Source organism: Pan troglodytes, chromosome 23 (genome assembly GCF_028858775.2).
Source record: "Pan troglodytes isolate AG18354 chromosome 23, NHGRI_mPanTro3-v2.0_pri, whole genome shotgun sequence".
NCBI classification, from domain to species: Eukaryota; Metazoa; Chordata; class Mammalia; order Primates; family Hominidae; genus Pan; species Pan troglodytes.
This window is the reverse complement of record NC_086016.1, coordinates 22,966,762-22,987,408: the sequence shown is the minus strand read 5'-3', so window position 1 is coordinate 22,987,408 and position 20,647 is coordinate 22,966,762. Positions and strand designations below refer to the sequence as shown.

General features: G+C 52.9%; 2 protein-coding genes across 11 annotated transcripts in view; one reads left to right on the top strand and one right to left on the bottom strand.

The window, feature by feature from the left end:
* SNAP29 (synaptosome associated protein 29) overlaps positions 1-18,174 on the bottom strand; it is a 35,272-nt gene extending 17,098 nt beyond the window's left edge. Inside the window, exons 1-2 of one of the 2 annotated variants that reach the window (XR_010156006.1) lie at positions 17,767-18,138; positions 6,538-6,734 (exon numbers count right to left, since the gene is read on the bottom strand). Coding sequence is in view for 1 of the 2 variants with exons in the window: in XM_514997.9 (XP_514997.2) it covers positions 6,538-6,734; positions 17,767-18,003 (434 nt within the window). In the remaining variant the exon portion in view is untranslated. Of the gene's footprint in view, positions 1-6,537; positions 6,735-17,766 lie in introns of both variants that reach the window. The other variant, XM_514997.9, reaches the window with a different exon arrangement.
* A 124-nt stretch (positions 18,175-18,298) lies between these two features.
* The window catches only part of PI4KA (phosphatidylinositol 4-kinase alpha), a 151,007-nt gene continuing 148,658 nt past the window's right edge, over positions 18,299-20,647 (top strand). For 2 of the 9 annotated variants that reach the window (XM_024352562.3, XM_024352560.3), the window contains exon 1: positions 18,323-18,531. In XM_024352562.3, coding sequence (XP_024208330.2) covers positions 18,388-18,531 — 144 coding nt within the window. In that variant the 5' untranslated portion in view covers positions 18,323-18,387. Of the gene's footprint in view, positions 18,532-18,709; positions 18,963-20,647 lie in introns of those variants that run through there. The other 7 variants (XM_024352561.3, XM_054676009.1, XR_010156005.1 and 4 more) reach the window with 7 other exon arrangements.

Here is a 20,647-nt window from a genome sequence, read left to right as displayed (position 1 = left end):
TCACGCCATTCTCCTGCCTCAGCCTCCCGAGTAGCTGGGACCACAGGCGCCCGCCACCACACCCGGCTAATATTTTGTATTTTTAGTAGAGATGGGGTTTCACCGTGTTAGCCAGGATGGTCTCAATCTCCTGACCTCGTGCTCCGCTGGCCTTGGCCTCCCAAAGTGCTGGGATTACAGGCGTGACTCACCATGCCCGGCCTTTTATTTTATTTTATTTTATTTTTGAGACAGAGTCTCACTGTTACCCAGGCTGAGGTGCAGTGGTGCAATCTCCGCTCACTACAACCTCTGCCTCCCAGGCTTAAGGGATTCTCCTCCTCAGCCTCCCAAGTAGCTGGGGCTACAGGCAGGCACCACCATGCCTGGCTGATTTTTGTATTTTTAGGAGACACTGGGTTTCACCATGTTGGCTGGCCTGGTCTCACACTCCTGACCTCAAACGATGCACCCGCCTCGGCCTCCCAAAGTGCTGGGATTACAGGCGTGAGCCACCGTGCCCAACTTCATTTTTGTGTTTTTCTGTAGAGACGGGGTTTTGTCATGTTGCTCAGGCTGGGATCAAGTGATCCTCCTGCCTCAGTCTCCCAAATTGCTGGGATTACAGGCATGAGCCACCATGCCTGAACCTCTCCATAACTCTTGATGGCTTCGCCTGCCTGTTCTTTCTGCCATCACCACCAGCTTTGTTACCTACACTGGTTTCTCCCCAGCCCCACTCTGAGTTTGAAGTAGTTATCTAATTTCTTCCCTGCCACACCCTACATCTTGATCTGGGTGGTGGCCACACTAGTGTACACAGGTTCACAGTCACTGGCTCTCCACTTAAGATGCACACATTTTACTGTACCTTAGTGATGCATTAAAAAAAACGGCTCTGCAGTTAGGTGTGGTGGCTCATGCCTGTAATCCTAGCACTTTGGGAGGCCGAGGTGGGAGGACTGCTTGAGGCCAGGAGTTCAAGACCAACCTGGCCAACACAGCAAGACCTCATCTCTTAAAAAATAAATAAATAAAATGAAAAAGAAAAGCTCCACATTACAGAATTAAAACAAAGAGAGAGGCCAGGTGTGGTGGCTCACGCCCATAATCCTAGCACTTTGGAAGGCTGAGGCGGGCGGATCATCTGAGATCAAGAGTTCGAGACTATCCTGGCCAACATGGAGAAACCCCATCTCTCCTAAAAATACAAAAATTAACCAGGCATGGTGACACATGCCTGTAATCCCAGCTACTCAGGAGGCTGAGGCAAGAGAATTGCTTGAACCTGGGAGACAGAGGTTTCAGTGAGCTGAGATGGTGCCACTGCACTCCAGCCTGGGCAACAGAGTGAGACTCTGTCTCAAAAAAAAAAAAAAAAAAAAAAAGGCCTGGCGTGGTGGCTTGGCACTCTAGGAGGCTGAGGCAGGTGGATCACCTGAGGTCAGGAGTTTGAGACCAGACTGGCCAACATGGTGAAACCCAATCTCTACTAAAAATACAAAAATTAGGCCAGATGTGGTGGCTCACGCCTGTAATCCCAGCACTTTGGGAGGCGGAGGCAGACGGATCACGAAGTCAGGAGATCCAGACCATCCTGGCTAACACTGTGAAACCCCGTCTCTACTAAAAATACAAAAAATTAGCCAGGCGCCTCTCCCCTCTCCCCTCTCCCCTCTTTCCACGGTCTCCCTCTGATGCCGAGCCGAAGCTGGACGGTACTGCTGCCATCTCAGCTCACTGCAACCTCCCTGCCCGATTCTCCTGCCTCAGCCTGCCGAGTGCCTGCGATTGCAGGCGTGCGCCGCCATGCCTGACTGGTTTTTGTATTTTTTTGGTGGAGACGGGGTTTCGATGTGTCGGCTGGGCTGGTCTCCAGCTCCTAACCGCGAGTGATCCGCCAGCCTCGGCCTCCCGAGGTGCCGGGATTGCAGACGGAGTCTCGTTAACTCAGTGCTCAATGGCGCCCAGGCTGGAGTGCAGTGGCGTGATCTCGGCTCGCTACAACCACCTCCCAGCCGCCTGCCTTGGCCTCCCTAAGTGCCGAGATTGCAGCCTCTGCCTGGCAGCCACCCCGTCTGGGAAGTGAGGAGCGTCTCCGCCTGACTGCCCATCGTCTGGGATGTGAGGAGCCCCTCTGCCTGGCTCCCCAGTCTGGAAAGTGAGGAGCGTCTCTGCCCGGCCGCCATCCCATCTAGGAAGTGAGGAGCGCCTCTTCCCGGCCGCCATCACATCTGGGAAGTGAGGAGCGTCTCTGCCCGGCCGCCCATCGTCTGAGATGTGGGGAGCACCTCTGCCCTGCCGCCCCGTCCGGGATGTGAGGAGTGTCTCTGCCCGGCCGCCCTGTCTGAGAAGTGAGGAGACCCTCTGCCTGGCAACCGCCCCGTCTGAGAAGTGAGGAGCCCCTCCGCCCGGCAGCCACCCCGTCTGAGAAGTGAGGAGCGTCCTCCCTCCTCGTCTGGGAGGGAGGTGGGGGGGTCAGCCCCCCGCCCGGCCAGCCGCCCCGTCCGGGAGGTGAGGGGCACCTCTGCCCGGCCACCCCTACCGGGAAGTGAGGAGCCCCTCTGCCCGGCCAGCCGCCTCGTCCGGGAGGGAGGTGGGGGGGTCAGCCCCCCGCCTGGCCAGCCGCCCCGTCCGGGAGGCGAGGGGTGCCTCTGCCCGGCCGCCCCTACTGGGAAGTGAGGAGCCCCTCTGCCCGGCCAGCCGCCCCGTCTGGGAGGGAGGTGGGGGGGTCAGCCCCCCGCCCGGCCAGCCGCCCTGTCCAGGAGGTGGGGGGGGCGCCTCTGCCCGGCCGCCCCTACTGGGAAGTGAGGAGCCCCTCTGCCCGGCCAGCCGCTCTGTCTGGGAGGGAGGTGGGGGGGTCAGCCCCCGGCCCGGCCAGCCGCCCCGTCTGGGAGGGAGGTGGGGGGGTTAGCCCCCCGCCTGGCCAGCCGCCCCATCCGGGAGGTGAGGGGCACCTCTGCCCGGCCGCCCCTTCTGGGAAGTGAGGAGCCCCTCTGCCCGGCCAGCCGCCCCGTCCGGGAGGGAGGTGGGGGGGTCAGCCCCCCGCCCGGCCAACCGCCCCGTCCGGGAGGGAGGTGGGGGGGTCAGCCCCCCGCCCGGCCAGCCGCCCCGTCCGGGAGGGAGGTGGGGGGTCAGCCCCCCGCCCGGCCAGCCGCCCCGTCCGGGAGGGAGGTGGGGGGGTCAGCCCCCCGCCCGGCCAGCCGCCCCGTCCGGGAGGGAGGTGGGGGGGTCAGCCCCCCGCCCGGCCAGCCGCCCCGTCCGGGAGGGAGGTGGGGGGGTCAGCCCCCCGCCCGGCCAGCCGCCCCGTCCGGGAGGGAGGTGGGGGGGTCAGCCCCCCGCCCGGCCAGCCGCCCCGTCCGGGAGGGAGGTGGGGGGGTCAGCCCCCCGCCCGGCCAGCCGCCCCGTCCGGGAGGGAGGTGGGGGGGTCAGCCCCCCGCCCGGCCAGCCGCCCCGTCCGGGAGGGAGGTGGGGGGGTCAGCCCCCCGCCCGGCCAGCCGCCCCGTCCGGGAGGGAGGTGGGGGGGTCAGCCCCCCGCCCGGCCAGCCGCCCCGTCCGGGAGGGAGGTGGGGGGGTCAGCCCCCCGCCCGGCCAGCCGCCCTGTCCGGGAGGTGAGGGGCGCCTCTGCCCGGCCGCCCCTACCGGGAAGTGAGGAGCCCCTCTGCCCGGCCAGCCGCCCCCTCCGGGAGGGAGGTGGGGGGGTCAGCCCCCCGCCGGGCCAGCCGCCCCGTCGGGGAAGTGAGGGGCGCCTCTGCCCGGCCACCCCTACTGGGAAGTGAGGAGCCCCTCTGCCCGGCCAGCCACCCTGTCCGGGAGGGAGGTGGGGGGTCAGCCCCCCGCCCGGCCAGCCACCCCGTCCGGGAGGGAGGTGGGGGGGGTCAGCCCCCCGCCCGGCCAGCCGCCCCGTCCGGGAGGTGAGGGGCGCCTCTGCCCGGCCGCCCCTACTGGGAAGTGAGGAGCTCCTCTGCCCGGCCACCACCCCATCTGGGAGGTGTACTCAACAGCTCATTGAGAACGGGCCATGAAGACAATGGCGGTTTTGTGGAATAGAAAGGGGGGAAAGGTGGGGAAAAGATTGAGAAATCGGATGGTTGCTGTGTCTGTGTAGAAAGAGGTAGACATGGGAGACTTTTCATTTTGTTCTGTACTAAGAAAAATTCTTCTGCCTTGGGATCCTGTTGATCTGTGACCTTACCCCCAACCCTGTGCTCTCTGAAACATGTGCTGTATCCACTCAGGGTTGAATGGATTAAGGGCAGTGCAAGATGTGCTTTGTTAAACAGATGCTTGAAGGCAGCATGTTCGTTAAGAGTCATCACCACTCCTTAATCTCAAGTACCCAGGGACACAAACACTGCGGAAGGCCGCAGGGTCCTCTGCCTAGGAAAACCAGAGAACTTTGTTCACTTGTTTATCTGCTGACCTTCCCTCCACTATTGTCCTGTGACCCTGCCAAATCCCCCTCTGTGAGAAACACCCAAGAATGATCAATAAAAAAGAAAAAAAAAAAAAAAAAAGACTAAAAAAAAAAAAAAAAAAAATTAGCCAGGCATGGTGGCGGGCGCCTGTAGTCCCAGCTACTCGGGAGGCTGAGGCAGGAGAACGGCATGAACCCGGGAGGCGGAGCTTGCAGTGAGCCAAGATCGCACCACTGCACTCCAGTCTGGGTGACAGAGTGAGACTCCGTCTCAAAAAAAAGAATTAGCCAGGCATGGTGTGGGCACCTGTGATCCCAGCTACTTGGGAGGCTGAGGCAGGAGAATCACTTTAACCTGGAAGGCAGAGGTTGCAGTGAGCTGAGATCGCGCCTTTGCACTCCAGCCTGGGCAACAAGGGTGAAACTCCATCTCAAAAAAAATAAATAAATAAAATAAAAAATAAATAAATAAAAGAGAGAGAGAGAGATGGTTATGGAACCTGAGTTATCACATAATATCAAGCAGTTTTTCTGGGTTAAATGGAAGAAAAAGGCTATCAAACCAAAAGAATACTATGGTTACAACTATGAAAATACTGAATAAGGGGAAAATGAAATTTTCTGTTTTTGTGTTGTGGTAGGTAAGGTATAGATTGTCTGTAATGTGGCCATGTTGTTTTTGTAATAAAAACAGACACAGTGATCTGAAATACAAACAATAGTAATCTACTTCAGCAGAAACTCCATTCCTTTATCCTTGAACATGTAACACTGAAGTCTACCAAAATCTCATGAATTTTTTTTTTTTGAGACGGAGTCTTGCTCTGTCGCCCAGGCTGGAGTGCAGTGGCGTGATCTCAGCTCACTGCAAGCTCCACCTCCCGGGTTCACACCATTCTCCTGCCTCAGCCTCCCGAGTAGCTGGGACTACGGGTGCCCGCCATCACGCCCAGCTAATTTTTTGTATTTTTAATAGAGACGGGGTTTCACCGTGTTAGCCAGGATGGTCTTGATCTCCTGACTTGGTGATCCACCCGCCTCGGCCTCCCAAAGTGCTAGGATTATAGGCGTGAGCCACCGTGCCTGGCCCCCAGTCTCATGTATGATTTTATATTTCGAGCCAAAACCTGAGGAAAGCAACTTCTAACTTTATTTTTTTGATTTTAATTATTTAGCTTTAAATCTTTTTTTTTTTAGAGACAGGGAGACTCTGTCACTGATGCTGTAGTGCAGTGGCACCATCATAGCTTAACTCTAGTCTCTAACACCTGGGCTAAAGCAATCCTTCCACCTCAGTCTCCCCTGTAGCTAGGAATATAGGCACGTGCCATCATGTCTGGCTAATTTTTTTTTTTTTTAGTTTTTATAGAGACGGGTCTTTGCTATGTTGTCTAGGCTGGTCTCAAACAATCCTCCTACCTTAGCCTCTGAAAGCATGGGATTTTACAGATAAGCCACTGAGCCCAGCCTTGTAATTTTCAAATAAAAATCAATGGGTGAATTGGATTAGAGATGACAAATTTAGACATAAAGACTTTTTTTTTTTTTTCTTGAGACAGGGCCTCCCTCTGTAGCCCAGGTTGGAGTGCACCATTACAGCTCACTGCAGCCTTGATCTGCAGGCCTCATGAGATCCTCTTACCTCAGCCTCCTGAGGAGCTGGGACTACAGGTGTGCACCACAATGCCTGGGTAATTTTTGTAAAGACTGGGTTCCCACTATATTGCCCAGGCTGGTCTCGAACTCCTGGGCTTAAGCAATCTACCCACCTTGGCATCCTGAAGTGTCGGGATTACAGGTGTGAGCCACTGCACCCAGCCCTAAAGATTTTTTAAAGCAAAAATTATGTGAAGTGAGTCACATTTGTACAGATTACGCTGAGGTGAACACCCTCTCTTTCAAAGTAGTGGGGTCACAATTATTGGAGAAGCAATTGACAGACTAGATGTCAATCAAGTGAACATGGGATCAGGGAAGAACAGTTCCTGGTTTCACAATGTTTGAGGACAAATATCACCTGATGAGTAACTTAAAGGGTTGTTGGATCCCTTCATGGCACTGACGTGGACTGAAAGTCTTAGTCATTTGCACTAATCCCCACTTCTGCTCCTTTATACCCAGATGGTAGAAGATGCACTCACCTGCTGTTGGGCTGGGAGGTGAGGGTGCCATTCTGTTCAGGTGGGGTCTCTACTGGTTTGGATTTGAAGTAATTGACCAGCCCCCCAAACACGCTCTTAATGCTATTGATGTGTTTCTGGCTGATCTTCAAATCTTGGTCCATCTTGTCCACCATCTTCTCTGTGCGCTCCAGGACTCCTCGCTGACGGGCGAGCTCCTGGGGAAACCGAGAGGCAGTGGCATTATAGCTTTCTGTGACTCTCCCCCAGGGCAGTCAAGGACCACATGGAGCAGCCCCTTCATAAACTCTCAGTGGGCACATCTGGAGACGGGTACTGTCATCTGTGAGGGGCACACTACCCTTTGCAACAACACATTCCTTTGCCTCTCCCTCCCTGCCCTACCTCTACTTGCTTTCCTCATTTGTTCATGAGACCCTTTTCCTGAGAGGCTGGCTCATGGCGCCATGTTAAGATGGATGGCAGAGGGTGGCGCAGTGATTCACACCCGTAATCCCAGCATTTTGGGAGGCTGAGGCGGGCAGATCATGAGGTCAGGAGTTCAAGACCAGCCTGGCCAACATGGTGAAACCCCCCTCTCTACTAAAAATACAAAAAGTAGCCAGGTGTTGTGGCAGGCACCTGTAATCCCAGCTACTCGGGGGGCTGAGGCAGGAGAATTGCTTCAACCCTGAAGGCAGAGGTTGCAGTGAGCCAAGATCGTGCCAATGTACTCCAGCCTGGGCGACAGAGCAAGACTCCGTCTCGGTTGGGGGTGAGGGGAGATGGATGGCAATGTGCCTGTGAGGTTCAGAGTCCATGGCCTGAACTGGAAGCAGATTCTCTCTAGCCCTCCAACTCTGGGAACCCTCACAGGCTTGGGCCTGGCACTGCCCCCTGGACTTTGGTTCTTATATTCTTCCTTTAGGAAGTTCCCACTTAAGGAGTTCCCACTGGGCCACCTGAGCCTCCTGGCCATGGTCAAATCCTCAAATTCTATTTCAAGGACCAGTGTCCCCTCTGGGCCCTATTAGTGTCTGACTCTAGCCTATCCACAATTCCAGCTTTAAAACCTGTTAACACGGGTGACCCTGTCCCAGGGCCTTTGCACACACCACTGTCTCCGCCTGTAATGTTTTCCATCCAGATACTTACATGGCTCAGCCTCTCATCCCTCATCCAATTAGGGTCTCCTTTCAAAGGCCACTCTCTCAGAGAGGCCTTCCCAGACATCTTCCCTAAAGGAGAATTCCTCCTTCCAACCACTACCCCTCTTCTCCACCTCCTTTTCTGTTTTGAGATGGAGTCTTGCTCTGTCGCCCAGGCTGGAGTGCAGTGGCGCGATATTAGCTCACTGCAACTTCTGCCTCCTGTGTTCAAGCGATTCTCCTGCCTCAGTCTCCTGAGTAGCTGGGATTCCAGGCGCCTGCCACCATGCCTGGCTAGTTTTTTGTATTTTTGGTAGAGACGGGGTTTCACCATGTTGGCCCGGCTGGTCTCGAACCACCCGCCTCGGCCTCCCAAAGTGCTGGGATTATAGGCATGAGCCACCGCTCACAGCATATGAGCTCCACGAGGCAGGGACTTGCTCTGTTCACTGCTGAGTCTCTGCAAATCTGCCTAATGGAGACGTGAGTGATGCTCTGTGGCCACAGTGGCAGCCTGATGGTCCCTCCAGAGCTGATGGTTCTGGTTGTGGATATACATTCACAACATCAACACTACCACTTTCCTTTATTTACGACAAACTTGCTTCAGTCCCTAGTTCAGAACTGATCTACAGCTGCGGCCCATCTGTGAGCTGCCTTTCCAGCCAGAAGGCTCTCGAGCTTCATTTTTCCTGCTCTGTCAGGCAGCCTCTGCCCTCAGCTGCCTTCCTCTGAATCTGCTATCCACCCATCACCCTGTGGCTTAGCAATTACACTAACTATGCAAATGTTTTTTAGATATATTCTCTCTTGATGCCTAAAAACAAAGTCAAAAAAAATTTTAAACATCCTGGAAATCTGAAGAGCAAAATGCAACTATAAATAAATGGTTGTGGCTTCCTTAAAGTCCTGAAGGAATCAATGTGTAACCTGAGTCCTTGTTTAATGGGTGAAATTTAAAAACATAATGTATAGGCAAAAAGCTAAAACACTGGTTGGTTGAATTTACTATTAAACTTTGTTTAACTCTTGCTGGAAATAAACTTAGAACTGCTGAATTTTACAGCTTTCAACGTTTATGTTTTTCACTAGTTCACAAGAGATGTCTGAACAAACCATCAGCCTTTTTTAAGGAAAAAAAAACGTTTTCTGGATAGTGTCACTCAGTATGTCAAGCAAATCTTGCAAGGGCTAGTTTTCAAAAGAAAAAAGAGCTGCTAATGTATCTGGCATTTCTGCTTCTTCCATCACCTCAAGTTTATCATCTTCATGTCCACACTGCGGTCTTTTCTGGAATAAGGCAGAGCTATACGTTAGGATTAACAGATTTTCTCCAGCATCTACATGTTTTTCTGACAGTCCAGTTCCAGCTAGCTTTGCAGGCTGCAGAAGAAGCTTTCCAGTAGCTGGAAAGACACTCAGAGCAGCCAGGTTGGGGACTGGGGAATGAAGAGGTGGCCAAGACTCTGCTGTCACATTAGGAGGGAGGTCCTCAGCTTCCCTGATGGTGAGCTCCTCCCATCAGGGCCAACCCACGACCACTCACCCTCCCACCCTGACCTCCTCAACTCAATTTGGAGAGCTACCTTCCCCAGTATGGACTTATTTTCTCCTATTCACAAGTGACACATTCTCTCAAACTCCCAGAGTCTGTGCTACTGTTAAGGAAACCAGATGGCTGATTTAGATGTTTAGATGGGAGCACAGAGAAGTCTGTGAGGGTGGCTTATCTTGCCTGTGAGGCTGGAAGGCCAGGCGAGCGAGTGCTGCTCTGGCCTCTGGAAGTTTCTGTTTGCTGAAAGCTAGTGTTCACCAGAGGTCATGAGGCCAGCAAGGGAGGAGTTGTTTCTTCTGCTAAAATCCACCCCCAGAAGGCAGAGGAAATGACCGGACTTAATGTGCTTGTGAGCTAGTTCCAACCAATGAGGAAGAAGGGTTTGACAGAGCAAACACCAAAATACCAGGAAAGAGAACACTGACAGTCTGTAAGGACAGGACAGGCAGACACCTGTGCCCCAGCCACCACCAAGACAGGCCTCAACCGCTCCAGGTACCGAGGCAGGTCCACACCCCCCTCCGCAGAGCCACAGCCCATCTTCTCCAACTTCCCGTGGGAGAATGAGGTCCCTGAACGGACTTGAGTGGCTGCTAGGGGAGTGAGCTCCGCAGGTGCCCTCAGTGTAAAGGACGCACATGCAAAGTGCTTCCTTGTTTCAGTGATTACTAAGCATTACAGGTGATGCCCTTCTTACTCCCTTGAACCCCAACAAGAGTTCTCTCTTTGTCCACGAAACAATCCCAAGTCTCTGTCCTGATGGTGTTTACAGTCTGACAGAGAGCAAGATGAGTGAGGTTCAGTCTCAGCTTTTCATTTGTTGACAACATTGCAATGCTCGGAATCCAAGAAAGGCAGATGAGTCCTTGCTTCACTGAGCTTACAGTCTTGTGGGGGAGGCAGAAACTAAAGCTACTGCACGCGTGCACACAAACACATACACACACAGAGTCACCTCTCCCTGCAGACTCTTTGTTTAGCTTAAGGTGGGGGTCAGAGAGGCTCCCTGTTGAGGCTGGAGGAGAGACTGAGAAGTCAGGCAGTCAGAAAGTTGGGGGTCCTGTCCATTTGGACTTGGTTTTCCTAAAAACAAATCACAACGAAGAGTTGGGATGGGGCAAGGGCACCAGGCAGAGGGTGCAGCTTGTGCAGGGACAGAGGAACCGTGTGGGGAGTGAGCGGGCCTACCCACAGGACTCGGCAGGGAACACCCACAGGATGTCACTAAGGCCTTCAAAGGGCAGCAGTGACCAACAGATCTCAACTGCAACTCGCAGCCAACACATCTTATAACATCAGGTGGGCTTCCGTGACCGAGACCTCCCCACGTTCCTGACGGAAGGGCATCAATACTGTGTTTCTCATACTGAGCTCGTAAACTCAGGTTCTGATAAATGAGGTTCATCATAAGTAGACGGAGGCCAATCTGGAGTCAGTGAGCTGAATCTAGAAATCTGAAATTTATCTTTGTTCCATCTCTCCCTTCCCAAGGGAGTGTGCACAGGCACAAGCCTTGGCAGGGATACGTGAGCACCCATGGCAGATGCTCAAACCCGGGGCTCTGACTGTGGCAGCTGGAGTATGGGGTGGATTCAGAGACAAATCGGGTCTTAGGGTGCAGGAAAAACCACCAAGGGCAAAGGCGGTAGTGCTGGTGCCCCTCGCCGTCTGTGTGCAGGCCAACCTGGGGCTGAGCAAAAGGCTAGCTCAGCAGCTCTGGGTTGTCCATACACTCCACATTCCAAAGAGAGGTGTGGCCCTAGCCTGGTTCCTTGTTTTTGGAATATCCTGCCTGATAAGAGTGTCCTTGCTTAAGTGAGCCTAAGCTTAGACCAGGTCAGACAGACTATGCTAACAATGTGATATATGATGGTGGCCTTGGGCTACACGTTATCAGCTTGACCTCTGGTGGGGTTGGAGACTATACTCAGCCATGCCTATGTGACAGACTCCCCAAAAAACTCTGGACACCCAGGCTTAAGTGAGGGTCCTTGGTTGACAATACCCTGTGTGTGTTGTCACGCACTGCTTGGAGAAGTGTTGTCCACATGACTCCATGGGGAGAGGACAACTGGAAGCTTGTGCCTGGTTTCCCCTGGACGCTGCCCTATGCACTTTTTTCATTTGATGGTTTTAATCGGCATCTTTTCATTTTAAGAAACCATCACCATACGTGTGACAGTTCTGTGCATCCTTCCAGTGAATCAGTGAAGTTGAGGGTAGTCTTGGGAACCCCCAAACACCTCCCTACAACACTTCCCACTCTAAGAACACCTCAGAGGCAGAAAGCTGTATAGCAGATGGCCGCTCAGCTTGTCACAGCATGTTTCCTGGTCAGCAAAGCAAGGTTCCTTGGGACAATGTGGCAGCTGTGAGTGGATGTGCCCAGGAAGGAGAAGCCAGAAGCTCGAACAACCAGCCCATCCTCAGAAGGCATCCTGTTACAGCCAACAAGCCAGCAAGTTGGCCTGGGATCAATGGTCTAATTCTTTTTTTTTTTTTTGAGACAGGGTCTCACTTTGTCACCCAGGCTGGAATACAGTGGCATGACCTCAGCTCACTGCAGCCTTGACCTCCCTGGTTCAAGAGATCCTCCTACCTCAGCCTTCTGAGTAGCTGGAACTACAGGCATGCACCACCATGCCCAGGTAATTTTTGTATTTTTTGTAGAGCCAGGGTTTTACCACATTCCCCAGGCTGATCTTGAACTCCTGGGTTCAAGGGATCCACCTGCCTCAGCCTCCCCAAGTGCTAGGATTACAGGTGTGAGCCACCACACCTGGCCATCAATGGTCAAATTCAATCATTGATAGTTTACCAAAAATTAATTAAAAATAAATCCCGAACAGACCTAGCGGTGAGTATGTGGTCCAATGCCATTTCTCCACCAGACTCCCTCCCACCTGCTAGACACAGCCTGACATGTGTTGGGATGCATTATCTGGTCACAGGACAGGCATTGCAACCAAGGCACACAGCTCAATGCATTCTTTCCACCCAACTCTCTCCTCCTTTTTCAGGCAATCTTCTGTTCCCTCCCTCCTTCCTTTCCTTCCCCAGGTCACTTATTCATTTGGCAACTATTTTGGGAGCGCCAATAACGCTTAAGGACATTGTGCTGAGAAGCGTGGGGGTAGAAAGTTGAGCAAGAGATGGGTAAGAGACTGCTCCTCTTCCACTGCTGACATTTACAAATTTGAGGAATTACTTAATCTAGCAGCTGCTTGTCCCCATCCATCAACTTTTGCTAAGAACTCTGGCTGCATCAGCATCACCACACGCTGCCTCAGAGGGGTGACTTTGGTCTGTACGGCCCCTCATTTGGAGTGGGCTGCTCCAAGACCAGAATCCCTGAGAATGAGGATATCACCTTTTGGCAATGTATCTACTCTAAGTTCCGGGGACACCTTGATGGCCTCTGCTCCTGGGCCAGGAGGGGTGTCCTCCTCTCTCCCACCTCTGAACGGAATGCCCAGTGTGGGTGACTGTTGTGTGCTGCAAAGACACAGAGATGGGTGGGCCCCTGCACGAGACGGTGTGGAGGATGTGCTGGCGGTGGCTGCTGAGTGCATCACGTTTGAACTCTCAAACTCTGTCCCTTTCCATTGATGTTACTGTGCCAGCCGTTCCAACCCTGGTCTAATGTTTGTTGCTGGACTCCCCTGAACCGAGATCTTGGGCCCCAGAAAACCTCAGTGGAGTTAAGTTCAGCTACAAGAGGGGAAGCAGAGTGTCCTGGGCAGGTGAGTCTCCTCCACTGGAGTGATGAAAGGGTGTACAAAAACCATGTCCAAGTAGGATGCAAATAGACTCACCAAAAGGTGTAAACAACCTCAATGCTCATCATTAGGGGACAGGCTGCATAAATAGAAGTCATTTGTTCAATGGAATACAACACAGCCAAAAAGAAAGCCCAGCTCATTACATACTAGTGTGGAACAACCTCCATTCTATTAAGCACATGCAGACCAGAATGTATACAATACTTCAGTTAAAAAAAAACAAACCCACTTTTATCCACGGCATTATCTCCCCAAAACACTGAAGGAGAGAAAGTGCCTGGCTGCCTTAGGGGCAGAGGGATGATAGGGAGGGAAGTGGGAGAAGACTACACCCTTTTATATGTTTTGAAATTTTGAACCATGTGATTGGAATATCTCTTCATAAAAATTCAACCTTAGAAAAAAAAAAAAGAAGAAATCATGCTTACTAAACAGGGAAAGAGACGAGTGGCTTACAAGTCTCCCTGTAGTTCTACAAAGCGCCTACCAGGTTGGCCTGGGGAAACCGCCCTGCTCCCACTACTTCTCCTCTGTTCTTTTGTGGTCATAGCCTGTGGCCTGAGCCTTTGTGAGAAACAATCCTTGCCAGGTTTCACAGTAGGAGAAGGGCAGCTCTCTTTGCTAGAGGTGACTTAACTAAGCCATTTTCCTGCCAAGCTGGGACTGAATTATGATCTTCCCAACCTAATATAATTTGTAAAGTCCTCATCTTTGACATAAATCTGTCATGCGATGGCATGTTTCACAGTGCTGGGGTAACCAGGAGGCACCTAAGTTGGGTGATTAGCAGGGTACACTGGAATTTGCTGGAAGCCACACTGTGCATTGAGGGTTGGAAGAGCTCATACTCCTCTGTTCCCATCCCAACACCAAAGGGAATGAAAGAGTGATTAGAGTGATTCAAAGACAGCTTGGAGCCTGTAATCCAGCACTGGGAGGCCAAGGTGTGCAGATCATCTGAGCTCAGGAATTCGAGACTAGCCTGGGTAACATGGCGAAAGCCCATCTCCACCAAAAATACCAAAAATTAGTCGAGTGTGGTGGCGTGCACCTGTAGTCTTGGCTACTTGGGAGGCTGTGGCAGGAGGATCACTTGCACCTGGAGGCAGAGGCTGCAGTGAGCCAAGATTGCACCACGGCACTCTAGCCTGGTTGACAGAGTGAGACCCCCATCTCAAAAAACCTCCCCCAAAACAAAACACAAAAACAAAGACAGCTTGGAGAACACTGGGTGTGGTGGAGATGTAGGTCATCCCTGACTCCCAGGGCTTCTCATAATTGAGAACTGACCCAATCCTGGAAAATTCCAACGTGTTGTCTCACTGACAAGAGCACCTGTCACCTGCCCAGTCATGACCACACTGTACTTCTCACAGCAATGCCTGGCCTGGCCAAGCCTGATATGCCTGAAGTGCCACTCTGCCTCAGCTCTCACTGTCCCCACTGCATAGAAAGACCTTTGGGGGCAGCACGGGGCACGTCATCACAATCTATATCAAACTCACAACTATTACATTTTTGCCTCTCCTGAGTTATGAGACCAGAACTTTCCCTATGACCTCCAAGGGCTCCTAAGCTACCTCCTCCATCCCCTGTCCTCTAACACACCCAGTCTATCATGTCCCTCCTCTGGACCCAGGAGCTCTGTTGCTGGGCCAGTGCATTTGCATATTTGCCTGTCTTCCCTAAGAACATCCCTCATTCTCACTCCTCTTGTGTAAACCTCAGCCTTAAAAGCTAGATTCAAGTTTATCCTCTGCCACAATGCCCTACTTTGAATCATTGATTCCCTACTTCATTTGTTCTCAGTTTACAAAGATGTCTCCTTAAATAGTTGTTAGTTGAATTCCTTGGGCTTGAGATCCTCAATCATGTGACCCATTCACCAGGGCCCTAAAACCTCAGGCAATCCTCTCAAATCTAAGCCAAGACTTCCCATTTAGAATGGAACATAGGAATCCAGTAGGTATGAGATGTAAGAACTACAAGCAAAACCTCCTCAACAAGGTTAGGACCGGGCGCAGTGGCTCACATCTGTAATCCCAGCACTTTGGGAGGCTGAGGTGGGCAGATCACCTAAGGTCAGGAGTTTGAGACCAGCCTGCCCAACATGGCGAAACCTGTTTCTACTAAAAATACAAAAATCAGAGGCCAGGTGTGGTCGCTCACGCCTGTAATCCCAACACTTTGGGAGGCCAAGGCAGGTGGATCATGAGGTCAGGAGTTCAAGACCAGCCTGACCAACACAGTGAAACCCCGTCTCTACTAAAAATACAAAAATTAGCTGGGCATGGCGGCGGGTGCCTGTAAGCCCAGCTACTCAGAAGGTTGAGGCAGGAGAATCGCTTGACCTGGGAGGCAGAAGTAGCAGTGAGCTGAGATCGCGCCACTGAACTCTAGCCTGGGAGACAGAGCAAGACTCCGTCTCAAAAACAAAAAACACCAAAAAAACAAAAACAAAAACAAAAAAATTAGCCAGGTGTTGTAGCAGGTGCCTGTAATCCCAGCTACTTGGGAGGTTGAGGCAGGAGAATCATTTGAACTGGGGAGGTGGAGGTTGCAGTGAGCCGAGATCACACCATCGCACTCCAGCCTGGATGACAGAGTAAGACTTTGTCTCAAACAAAACAAAAATAAAAAACCAACAGTTAAACACAGGGAGGTGGGCTAGGTGCAGTGGCTCACGCCTATAATCCCAGGACTTTGGGAGGCCGAGGTGGTGGATCACGAGGTCAAGAGATCGAGACCATCCTGGCCAACATGGCAAAACCCCATCTCTATTAATATCAAAATTAGCTGGGTGTGGTAGTGCACGCCTGTAGTCCCAGCTACTCAGGAGGCTGAGGCAGGAGAATCACTTGAACCCAGGAGGTGGAGGCTGTAGTGAGCCAAGTTGGTGCCACTGCACTCCAGTCTGGTGACAGAGCGAGAATCTGTCTCAAAAAAAAAAAAACAAAAACCACAGGGAGGTGGATCAATGAGGGATACATGAACAGAGAGAGGTGGGGAAGGGAATTAACCCAAGAAAACAGCAAGGGGAAATGATAGCGTGTTGCTCTGTCGCCCAAGCTGGAGTGCAGTGGTATGAACATGGCTCACTGCAACCTTGACATCCTGGGCTCAAGCGATCCTCCTGCCTCAGCCTCCTCAGTAGCTGCACTCACATGCGTGTGCCACCATGCCTGGCTAATTTTTCAAATTTTGTAGAGACGCAGTTTCGCCTGCTGGTCTCAAACTCCTGGGCTAAAACGATCTGCCTACCTCAGCCTCACAAATTGTTGGGATTACAGAAGTACAACCGCGCCTGGCTTATACATTTTTTTAAACCTTTTTTTTTCTCTGTCCAAACAAAACTGTTTCATTAGCAGGCTGAAGAGAGACTGTGGTGTACAATAAAGAATAATTCTCGACCGGTATGGTGGCTCACGCCTGTAATCCCAGCCCTTTGGGAGGCCAAAGCGGGCGGATTGCCTGAGGTCAGGAGTTCCAGACCAGCCTGGCCAACGTGGCAAAACCCTGTCTCCACTAAAAATACAAAAAAAATTAGCCGGGTGTGGCGGCGCACCTGTAGTCCCAGCTACTCGGGAGGCTGAGGCAGGAGAATCGTCTGAACCCCGGAGGCGGAAGTTGCAGTGAGCCCAGATCGTGCCACTGTACTCCAAGCAAGGGCGACAGAGCGAGATTCCAACTCAAAAAAAAAAAAAAAGAAAAAGAAAAAGACCCTCCAGGATCTCGGTCTGTTGCCCGTGCTGGAGTGCAGCAGCACGATCTCAGCTCACTGCAACCTCTGCCTCCCGGGTACAAGCGATTCTCCTACCTCAGCCTCCTGAGTAGCTGCGATTCTCCTACCTCAGCCTCCTGAGTAGCTGCGACTACAGGCGCACCGCCACACCCGGCTAGTTTTTTTTTTTTTTTAATTTTAGTGGAGACAGGGTTTCACCATGTTGCCCAGGCGGGTCTCGAACTCCTGAGCTCAGGCGATCCGACGCCTAGGCCTCCCAAAGTGCTGGGATTACAGGCGTGAGTCACTGCGCTCGGCCAGAATAATTGTTATTGAAGGTACTACTCTCTGAAATCTAAGGATGGGAAGAACTGATGAAGATGAGTTGGAGCAACAAACTCTTAACCCGCACACTATTTGTCTAGGATTTGGGAAGTAAAGGTAAGACCCTGGACTCAATCAAACCCAGGCTTTGGTCAACTAGGCAGCTGTCTGGGCTGAAGGGACTTCAATACCTCTATTGGTTGGTTAGGTGGAGATGTGGTCAATGATGCGGGAACAACTCGTGGACCACCTGCCCTGATGCTTCAGGGTATCACCTGACACTCGCAGGCACATAGTCCTCTCTTTCTGGCTCACTCCGGAAGGAATGGCCAAAACCCTGTGCCAGATTTTGCACAGGAAATAATGTCGAAGAAACGGACTCTCCATTTCCCAAACCTAGGACCTGCTGTTCAGAATTTTTACTCACCTGGACAGAAAATAATCTGGCGTTTCCCCGTGAGCTAGGCGTAAGAAAAAAAAAATCAACGAAGCAGACTAATAGCTAAGGAAGATTTCTGGGGTAAACTGCCCTCTTCAAGTACTCCAGATGCACATACCTTTACGTAGTTAACAGATTGTTACCACCATCGAGTCACTAAGGTGCAAGAATCTATGCTAGGCAACTTGAGAATTCTCAAAAGATTGTGAGCAAAACATTTCTCGTCTCCGTTTGACAGCGCAGAGACCGGCGAGTCCACACCAGCCCTGCCCCAGGCTCACCTCGGAAGAGGCGACCCCAACCTTCTCGGACTCGTACATGAGGGCCAGGGACCTGCTGGTGCTGGCGGCCGTGGCCTCAGCCCTGCGGAGGACTTCCTGCCGCAAGTACTGCTGCCTGTCCGCGGGCGCGTCGGGCCCGTCGGGGAGGTCTCGGGCGTCCCTCCAAGGGGCCGGCCGGGCGCCTTCGTCCTCCCCGTCGTCGTCGAACGGATTGTAGCTTTTAGGGTAAGCTGACATGGTGCCGGCGCGGTTCTCGGTCTGGGAAAGAGAAGGAGGAGCCCCACTGCCGCCGCCGTCCAGGGCCTCGCCCCGCCCGCCGACCCCGCGGTCGTCGCGCGAACTCCTTCCGCGCGTCGCGCGCAGGTGGCCCCGCCCTCGGAGCCGACCATCGCGCAGGTCGGCTGGGGGGGCCCACATCCGGCGCGCGCAACCGCAGCCTACTGTCCATCCCCTCTCTCCCCTGCAGCGGTGGGCCCGCCCCGCAGCCACGCCCTATCTAGTGTCGGCAACTCAGAGGTCACGTGGCGGGAAAGCCGGATGCACCTACGCCTGCGCCCTGAGGTCGGGCGCTCGCGGGCCAGGAGCGGGGAGCCGGCGGGCAGCGCCGCGGCTCGTGAGGTGATGGCGGCGGCCCCGGCCCGGGGAGGCGGAGGCGGCGGCGGCTGCTCCGGCTCCGGCTCCAGCGCCTCGCGGGGTTTCTATTTCAACACGGTCCTGTCACTGGCCCGCTCCCTGGCGGTGCAGAGACCAGCATCCTTGGAGAAGGTAACGTCGGCGGGCTGGGCCGCGGGCTGACAGGAGGAGGGGCTGGGGTGACGAAGCGTGGAGGCGGGACGAGGGTCTGTGGGAGGCCGAGGCTGGGCTCGCCGGCAGCCTGTGCGGGAGGGGGCGCCTGAGCGGAGGGATCTAGCAGGGGAAGGAGGCCCTAGTGGGAGGGGCTGGTGGAGAGAGAGGGACCGTGGGGGAGGGGTCGGCGGGGCCTGCAGGGCCGCTGCAGGTGGGTGGTTGTGGGATGGGGGTGGGGGATGTGAGCTGCTGGCCCAGGGAGCATCTTGTGACATCGCGGAGGTGGAGGCTGGATCGTGGGCGGCTGTGCGGAGCAGTGGGATGAGCCGAGGACCAGGGGTCAAGACCTGGGGTTCTGCTCCCGATTTCACCTGCTTTTTATTCCGCGACCTTGGGAAGATGGCTTTCTGGTAAAATGGGGATGCTTTTATCTGCTTTGCCGGCTTCACCGGACTGTGGTGACCAGGAGACGAAACACTGTCTTGAAAGTGTTTTGTGACTGTAAACCAACTGCGCAGTGTTATTCTACGAGGCTGGGGGCGTTAGGTTGGGTAAAAGATTGTGCGTTTGCAGAAGGGACAGTGGCAGGGAAAGGAGAGTGAACTGTCAGTGGGCAGAGAAGTGAACTCGGAATTGCTTCAGAAGAGAAAGGGGAAGTCATGCCAGAGCAACCCTCATCTTGGGAGAAAGGTGAAAGGCAACTCAGTGGTGTGCCTTGAGATCTGGAAAGAGACAGATTTTAGAGTCAGACCTGAATTTGTTCCCTGCACTGGCACTTATCATGTCCTCTTGGGTAAATTTAACTCTTAGAGCCTCTGTATCCTTATCTGTAAAAGGAGGTTGTTCTTGAGAATTAAATGAGTTCTAGCATAAAGCATCTTGCACAGGTCAAGGCACAGAGTGGGTGAGCAGTAAATGTCAACCTTCTTTGCCCACCAGTGTGCGATGAGACTCAGCACAGTGTTTAGCCCTGAAAGGATGGAATTATTTTCCCACTCAACTTTTTGGCAGATGGAAAGAGGATGTTTTCCGACAAGATAAGACAGTGGTGACCGGAGACCAGCCTGCTGCAGTTGGGAGTGGTTTTGTGGCTGTCTGCTGATGGATGAAGCTGAAAGGCTGTTTTAGGCACTTTTGGCAGAGTGACCTGGTCCTTGGCCTTGTCGGTTCTCATATTTGATTTTATCATGCACCTTCGGGGTGAGAAGGTCCTGGCAGATTGGTGCTAACCTGACTTCTAGCTAAAGAGGGAGTACAATGCAATGGAAAGGACATGAGTTTGGAAAATGGGACCTCTGAATTTAAATCCTGTATCACTTGCTTTCACTAGTGTGACTCTAGACAGGTCAGTTCCCTTCTCTGATACTTTACTATCTTCTGTCAAATACAAGGTAGTACTTCATCGGAGTATTGTGAAGAGCAACAAAAAGGCACGTGGGTACCTAATGTATGAGCACTGTTATCATTAGATAGTCTGACTAATGGAGTGTAGTGCTGTTTTATTGAATCAAACTCATGCTAGCTAGTCAGCACATTCGCTTCTTAGCAGGAGAGCCAACAAATATATCTTATGACTGATTGCTGGATTCTGGGAGGAGAGAGAAGAGAATGCAGTGAATTGGATGATCTTTAAGAAGCTGGTCCTGCAGCTCCAGCAGTGGTAGCACCCTTTCCACTCAGTAACTCAGAAAAGGGCACCTTGAGCTCAATTTGCTTCTTCAGCCATGTTCACTAGTCACGAGAACATTCTGTAATTGCAACATTCTTAGCTTTGTAGTAATAACTGCTTCAGTTGTCAAGATTATATTTTATGGCGGGGCGCGGTGGCTCATGCCTGTAATCCCAGCACTTTGGGAGGCTGAGACAGGCACATCACTTGAGGTCGGAGTTTGAGACCAGCCTGGCCAACATGGTGAAACCCTGTCTCTACTAAAAACCCAACATTAGCCAGGTGTGGTGTCACGTGCCTCTAATCCCAGCTACTTGGGAGGCTGAGGCAGGAGAATCGCTTGAACCTGAGAGGCAGAGGTTGCAGTGAGCCAAGATTGCGCCATTGCACTTCAGCCTGGGTGACAAGAGCAAAACTGTCTCAAAA